Raw genomic sequence first — 7698 nt, 5'->3', positions numbered from 1 at the left:
AGACTTGTGTTATGGGATACTAACTCAACGATACTATATTTTATAACAAATACATATATAGATAAACATCCAAGACCCGGGCCGATCAGAAAAAGATCATTTTCCATCATGACCCGACCGGGGATCGAACCCGGGACCTCTCGGTTCAGTCGCTAGAACCTTACCACTGCGCCACCGAGGTCGCCATTTATTGTTTTAATTAATACCAATTTCCTCGGAAAGTTTACCTTTCCCGGTAGCAAGTTCGCAAATAGCGGTAGCACAAACCCAAGTGTGTTCTCGTGTATAAGTGAAGTGTGAATTTCTTTATGAGTTTTTATTCAAATTCAAATTCAAAATTCTTTATTCAATTTAGGATGATATACAACACTTATTGACGTCAAAAATTACTTAAACTAAGTCTACTGCCGGCTTCCAAAGCGCAGGTGAAGAAGAAGCGGCGCAACAAACTTCACCGCGGCCTTTTCTCCAAGGACGTCAATTAACAAATATAGGTCTTATTACATATACACAATGAAATATCGGTAGTCTAAAATACATAATAGGATTTCAACCTGAGACCGATCACAAGTGGTCTTAACCACTAGACCATTTACATTAATTTATTCAGGCCAATATTTCCAGAGCTTGTTCAACAAAACTCAGCATTAAACTATGACTCAACATAACATTGTATGATATTACTTTCTTCGTTGCATTGCAATGTATTTATTCGTCATAGCAATAAATAATTTGAATTTTGTTTGTTTATTAGAAAATTCGATCCAAACGTGATGGAATGTGGATTGTATCAGCGTTAGTTGTCCGTAAATCACAAATCATTGTGGGCGAATTAACTTGCACATACCACACAGAGAAGACCTGCTTTACATGGCAGTGAAGCATGTTATGCCGTTCCCACTGAATTAAATAGGGGCAAACCCAAGAAATACTATTTAAAATGCCGACTATCGTGCTAATTGAAGACGAAAAGTAAAAAAGCGGACGCTGGGCTCCGGACGCTCAACGGCTAAGGAAGAAAACGAAAGAGAGCGAAAAACCACAACATAGAGAGGACCACGCGAGATGGTTAATTCAAAAAATACTAAACATGAGTCATCTAGGTACAAACTCATGTGGAACGAGTATGATTCGAACCTGGAACCTTTCGATCCACAGGCGGCTTAACCATTACATCACCACCGCTCCATCAGTCAGTATCACTGACAAATTCACTCGTCTAATATGAATATTACAGACTAGCGGAAAATGCTCTAAAAGTCCAGTTGGATTGTTTACATAGTTGAGCATCCTGTTGATATGCATTGATGCTCTCAGTCTATTGGAATGCCAGATTATTACAATGAAAGGTTTCCACGTGAAGGCATCTTAGGAAAATATTATTAAAGTCCTTCTGACATGTTATCAACGAATACTGTAATGAGTTACTTTTGGAATTTCTTTGCTTAATACGAGTATTTAACGCGCACGTGCCTTTTAACGACCCGAAGTAGGTATAAAAGCAACGCATAAATACGAAATTTCTTGTTAGTCGGTGAAAAATGCCAAAGCTTTGAAAACTATTATGATTTAAAGTATGACCTAAAATAGTACTTGTCATGTTCCGATTTTTGAAAGGAAAACATCGAGAACCTTATCCTGGAACCTGTATCTACTTGATGATTTTTTTTTTCTCTTTTTTGTTGAACATATTTATCAGTGAAGACAAAAGACGAGCGAATTTGTAAAAACTTATAGATGCAATGGTAACCATTGTATAAATTCTTATGCACTTATTTTTCGTAGCATAAATCATCAATTAGATAGGTACAGGTTACATCCTCGTTGTTTTCCTTTAGTATTGGTAAATTTTCGGGTACACAACACGCATAAGAATCAAGTACCTCTTGAAATATGTCACGGCTACACTTCGTAGTGCGGTTAAACGTAGCTTTACAGGGCGTCCATGGAATAATGCCTAGCTATCTTCGAGGCACTTCGGAGTTTAGCCGTAACATTATATAAATCTTGAATCCGTAATTGAGTGGTGCTTATTAAAATACCCTCTGTAATTGTTTGATAGTTATTATAATAAGCACGACACTTATTTTATTATCAAGACATTTTATTGATTACTTATCAGCCATTATGCAAGTATAATAATGAGAGGCTTGTTCATAACACCATTGATACCATTAACATGTTACAACAGTTAGTCAAGGTCTAGATATGCCAGTATTTTGAAATCTAAAGTCAGAGGCAGTCATACATTTCCTAGGAATGTTAGAATGCGTTTTCAACGAAACGCAATTTCTTTTATTTATTAGCGAAAACTAAAAAGTGGTACTACAAACGAAGCTACAAAATTGATTAGATTAGATACAGTTTTCTATTTGCCACAATTGTCATAAATTTATAAGAAAATCGTGGCGACCTCAATGCTTGGTCGTTTCTAAATTCTACTGTTATTGTAAATGTTAAAAGTTTGTGAAGATAAATAAATAAATATATAATAATAATAATCATCCAGATTAAGCTAGCCCCAAAGTAAGTTCTAGACTTGTGTTATGAGATACTAACTCAACGATACTATATTTTATAACAAATACATATATAGATAAACATCCAAGACCCGGGTCAATCAGAAAAAGATCATTTTCGAACACGGGACCTCTCGGATTAGTGGCATGAACTTTACCACTGCGCCACCGAGGTAGTCAAGATGATGAATAAGATGTGTGTATGTATGTTTGTCACTCTTTCACGCAAAATCTACTGGGCCGATTGTTATGAAATTTGTTACACGGGTAGAATATAAACTGGAATAACACATAGAAATTCCCACGGGAGCGAAGCCCCGGGGCAGAACTCGTACTACTTTAATTAAAATTAAAATATACCTAAATAGACTTGTATTTTTATTGACAACGGTACAATTTTCTTGAAATTTGACACAGGCAAGCTAAACCTCCAACAGTAATATATAGGCTACTAATATTTGTCGCGAGAAACATAACAGTAACTAAACACAAAAGCTTTAAATGGACCAGTTTATTCACCAAATTCTGCACGTCACATGATTTTAATCATAAATATAATAAATAATAACTCCACTCAATTGAAGATTGAGGCTTGGTACATGGATAGTACGAGGAAGCCGACGGCGTATATGATGAGGACCACGTCCATGGCCGCCGCGAAGACATCACGCGCCATACGGTCTTGGGCCAGATTCTGGAGATTTTCGCGGATGGTCTGACAAATCTGGACTAATAGTCTTGCGAAGAACTGGGCCGCATTGAAAATGGTGCTGAAACAGTTACGATAAGAATTATTTAACCTTAAAATAAAAGGACCTTGTATGCCAGCACCACATTGTCGCCGACCTTAGAAGATGCTAACGCGAATGCGTTGACATTGCGTAATTTGTATATGAGAGAGAGCATTAATTTACTGCAATAAAAAACAACAATGTATATATACCAAATCTGCCAAAGTTTGGCAAAATGTTCGGCGACAGTGTGGAGCCGGCAGTAGGATAAAATGAACCAGCATTCAAAACGTGTGCACATTAGATATGTTTTGTTCACCGCTATCCATAAAAACCTAATCCCTAGAAACAACATATGGAGTTAGATGTTTGAATTTTCACGCCAACTCCATATGTTGAAAATTCAAACATCTAAGCACAGATAACAGGCTGGAGCTGCCGGTATTTATTCATGAATGTACCCGCTCGTGAATAAGCTTGTGCAAACGTTTGAAATGCGAATTGTATTAATAACTAAGACTAGACTAGTGTAGTTTCGTCATCGAGTAGTTTGGTCACCATTTAAAATTTCCATACTTGTAGTGTATGTTGGATTATGTGTAAATAAAAATACTTAAATTTGGTGTAGTTTTGTCATACGTACAGGCAACAGCATATTAAATTACACAAATTTATTGCAAACGTCCTTTTACCGTTGCTAATAAAATATTACATATAATAATAGAAGTAATAAACACAGTCAATCGCACGTCAAGTTCAAATTCAAATTCAAATCATTTATTCAGAAATTAAACCTTCACAGGCACTTTTTCTCGTCAATATTTATAGTTATTTCTCACAAGCTACAAACTACTGGCATTTCGGAACGACCACTGCTGAGAAGAAATGCCGAAAGAAACTCATTTGAACAGTGTTGGTCCCTATCAAGTTACCCTAGTGTGGTCTGTATGCGACTGACGGTAATAGCGATGAATTTACGATGTATTTGGGTATGTCAACATCCCAATGTCTCAACTTATTGTTTTTGTTTTTTTAATTTCTCTTTCCCTCACATAAAATCATATCTTAAAACATTACATTATAACTTGGCATGCAGTCGACTATACCTACTAAAACTAATATGATGACCAAATTACACCACGAAAAATAAATTTAATATATCGATGACCAAACTACACACCTGTGTTTTTATGACCAAACTACTCGGTGACGAAACTACACTAACCTTTTCAAACAACGGCGATGGATTCTTCCCGGATAAAGCAAATCAACTTCCATTCCATCCCCGGATACTTCCTCAGCCTTCATGCGTTGGAGCTCAGACTCCACAGTAGGCAAATGTTTCCCAGTGAGCCTAAATTTTGAAATGTTATAACTATAATACATTTTCAAAAAATACTCTAAACGAAAATTATTATGAAAGCCATCTATCGACTTTACATATAATAACTAAGAATACAAATAGAAACAACATTTTGTAGGCGTTGTTTTAATTCTGAAAACTATCAAGAGATGGCGTGCTAAGCTGTTTTCTATTTCATTCAAAAGATGTCATTAGTATACTTTGGTATACACCTATTATGCCGGCTACATGCTAATAGGCAAACCTAAACAGATCTCAACGCGAATGAACTCATATTTCGTAGTATGCATAGTGCGGTTTCGACGTACTTACATCAGGTACTGATTTTCCCTTGCAGAAGAAAAAAGGCTATATACAATGTACATTAATTCACGTCAGCATCAATCTGAGCTAAATAGTGTGGAGTAGCCTTTAAAGTGCATGTGCAAATTATGTAAAGAAATATTTAAAAGACTGGCGTAGACGGAAGCCAATACCCAGCAATGTGGATAGCTACAGATTATGATGATAATGATAGAAATATGAATATGAATAGAGTTGTTACCTAGCAGAACATCCCCAAGCTCCGGTATTGTTCATAGTAAGCAGGGGCAGTATCATTGCCAGGGTGTACCACAGCCCTGGGGAGTCATCGTTGGAAGGGCCAGGAGGCAGCGGCGGACGTGGAGTTTCCACAGGCCTGGAATTGTTAAAGAAAATCACAAATAATTATAATGTACAAATTTTTATCACGTCTGTTTCCCAAGGGAGTTGTCAGAGAGAGACTAAGGATGTCTGTCACTTGCCACAATCCTGACAAATATTACTGGCTTTCTTTGTATTTATATATAATCCTCTTTATGCATGCGCTCCAATTTAGGATGCTCCTTAATTAAATAACATGTTGGAAAATTGTAAATCCAAATGACTAAGGGTCCGTTTCTATTGCTCCGTCGTCCTTCGTTACATAGACATTGCTACTCTATTGTTTTACATTTAGTTTTGACATTGAGTTATGTCGACGCATTCGACGGCGTCGACAATTCAACGCAGAAGAACGTACAAATTGTACGGCCGCGTCCCCATTGCTCTAGGAGCTGTGTAGCAATGGAAACACGCTCTAATAGAGTCGGATCCAAAAGCGAATGGACACGAGGACATACCTCTCTTTCATAATCTATAATAATTATTGGCTTGACTGGATCCTAAATCAATGAATTGCCTGTCAATCAAAACATCAAGAGTACTCCATCAACATTAGCATAGCTAGCTAGAAGAGAGTGGAAACTTTCGCTGAATATGTCTTGTTATCTCAAATTTTAGCGGCTTCTAAATAAACTGATGAATTGATCTCCAAATATTTCAATTTTTCCAGAAATTCGACGATCCTTAGCAATAAGGAATAAATCTTCGAAGCTAATAAATGCTAAAAACTGTAAGCTAATATTATTTGCGAAGACCTGTAATTGGTTCTGATGTTTTTAATTTGTAAGCTGCAAGGAAATTTGTTGTCATCCGAATTCAAACCTAAAGCAAAAGAAGCTAAGTAACAAAATAGTTTGAGACCTGGAGCTCTGAATGGTGCCAGCAACAAAGGGGATGTTGGTGTTGTTTGTTGGCGCGGTGGTGTTGTTGCCTCGGATCCAATTGTCCACGGCATAGCTGAACTGGCTCTGGGTGCTCGAGATAGTGTACGAGGAACCGGTCAACTCCTGGGCTCACAGATAACATAATTCAACATAAGTCAATTCACGATGCGTATGAATTGCTAACAAGTGGCGTGTTGTCCTAGAACAGAACCACAGAACCACTCCTAATCCTCCCGTGGATGTCGTACGAGTCGACTAACGAAAACATGCCTTAACAGCTTATAGGCAACAATAGTATCTCCAAAGAGAGTTGACGTCAGGCAGGCAACCGGTTGTAAAAGCGTAGCCACATCTTCAAAATGTAATGGTTTAATTTTTTACGCGAACCTAGGGGTTCAGGGCGTCACAGCTCTGAATACCAGGAAGGATAAAAGAGAGAGAGAACAAGATAAATAGTTAATGCTACGTTCATTTTCAGCAGTCAAATATGAAAGAAAAAATCGTGAGGAAACTTGCACACTAGTTGACCAAGTTTACTAGTGTGTATACGACTATTTGTCACTAGATGGCGATAGGTAGTAGTAATAGCCATGCTTTATATTTATATTTAAAAAATGGTAAGCCCTTCTGGCATAATAGGGACCAACATTGTTTGAATGAGTTTCTTTCGGCATTTATTTTCAGCAGTGGTCGTTCCGAAATGCTAGTAGTTTGTAGCTTTGGTAAACAACATTTAATTTAGAATATGACGTGAAAAGTGCCTGTGAAGGCCTAATTTCTGAATAAATGATTTGATTTTGATTTCTTTAAAGCGACTTGAATAAAATCAGACACCATTGTTAGCAATAACACCCTCTATGAGAAAAGAATGTGAGTTAATCGCTGTTTTTTCTATAAATCCATTAATGGAAAAAGTCCACCATTGTGTACCATATTGTTATAATAAAAGTACATACTTATGTACTTTTATTATATGTTCTTTGTACAATAACAAACAAACAAGAAAGTACCTCAGGAATGGACTCGGGTATACCAGAAATCAAACCGTGGGCCACATTCCCATTGTCAATTCTGACAACATTTCGATCCAGCTGCTCTTGGTTCCTGGCATCAGTAGCCATAGTCAAATCAATCTGCAAACCACAACTACTCTGGCATTGTACAGATCGCTATAAATATTATGTAAACATTTTGTAATTGTTTATTATTTATCTTGATTATCGACTTTCGCTTTAAATTTTGATTATCTTTGACGTTTGACACTGATGACGTGAGACATGTGACTGTGAAGAGTTTTGTTTTTAAACTCTATACTACAATTATGTTCAACGCAGCGGTAGGTTGAGTAGGTATGGAATTATATTGATGACAACATTATCCCGATGAGGGCGTCGCTGCTGTTGTAAAATATCACTGAATATTATTGAGCAATATTCCAATTTCGCTTAGATCATCAGCATTGAATATCTCCATACCATGGAATTAGTAGGTACTCCGTACAACGAAGTACTTACGAA

The 7698-nt window shown here is 36.9% G+C and overlaps 1 protein-coding gene across 2 annotated transcripts; it reads right to left on the bottom strand.

The window, feature by feature from the left end:
• Window positions 1-3015: 3015 nt before the first annotated feature.
• LOC128672380 (uncharacterized) lies at window positions 3016-7472 on the bottom strand. Of its 2 annotated transcripts, XM_053749498.1 has the most exons (5): window positions 7192-7472; window positions 6159-6304; window positions 5158-5292; window positions 4476-4604; window positions 3016-3289 (listed from the first exon to the last, which is right to left on the bottom strand). In XM_053749498.1, exons 1-5 carry the CDS (start codon window positions 7300-7302, stop codon window positions 3094-3096), a joined length of 717 nt encoding a protein of 238 aa, XP_053605473.1. In that variant the 5' UTR covers window positions 7303-7472; the 3' UTR covers window positions 3016-3093. The 2 variants fall into 2 exon arrangements, with proteins under 2 accessions (XP_053605473.1, XP_053605474.1); XM_053749499.1 differs by lacking the exon at window positions 4476-4604.
• Between the last annotated feature and the right edge of the window lie 226 nt (window positions 7473-7698).

Source organism: Plodia interpunctella, chromosome 9 (genome assembly GCF_027563975.2).
Source record: "Plodia interpunctella isolate USDA-ARS_2022_Savannah chromosome 9, ilPloInte3.2, whole genome shotgun sequence".
NCBI classification, from domain to species: domain Eukaryota; kingdom Metazoa; phylum Arthropoda; class Insecta; order Lepidoptera; family Pyralidae; genus Plodia; species Plodia interpunctella.
The sequence above is the reverse complement of the archived record's forward strand: the minus strand, read 5'-3'. Positions and strand labels throughout refer to the sequence as shown.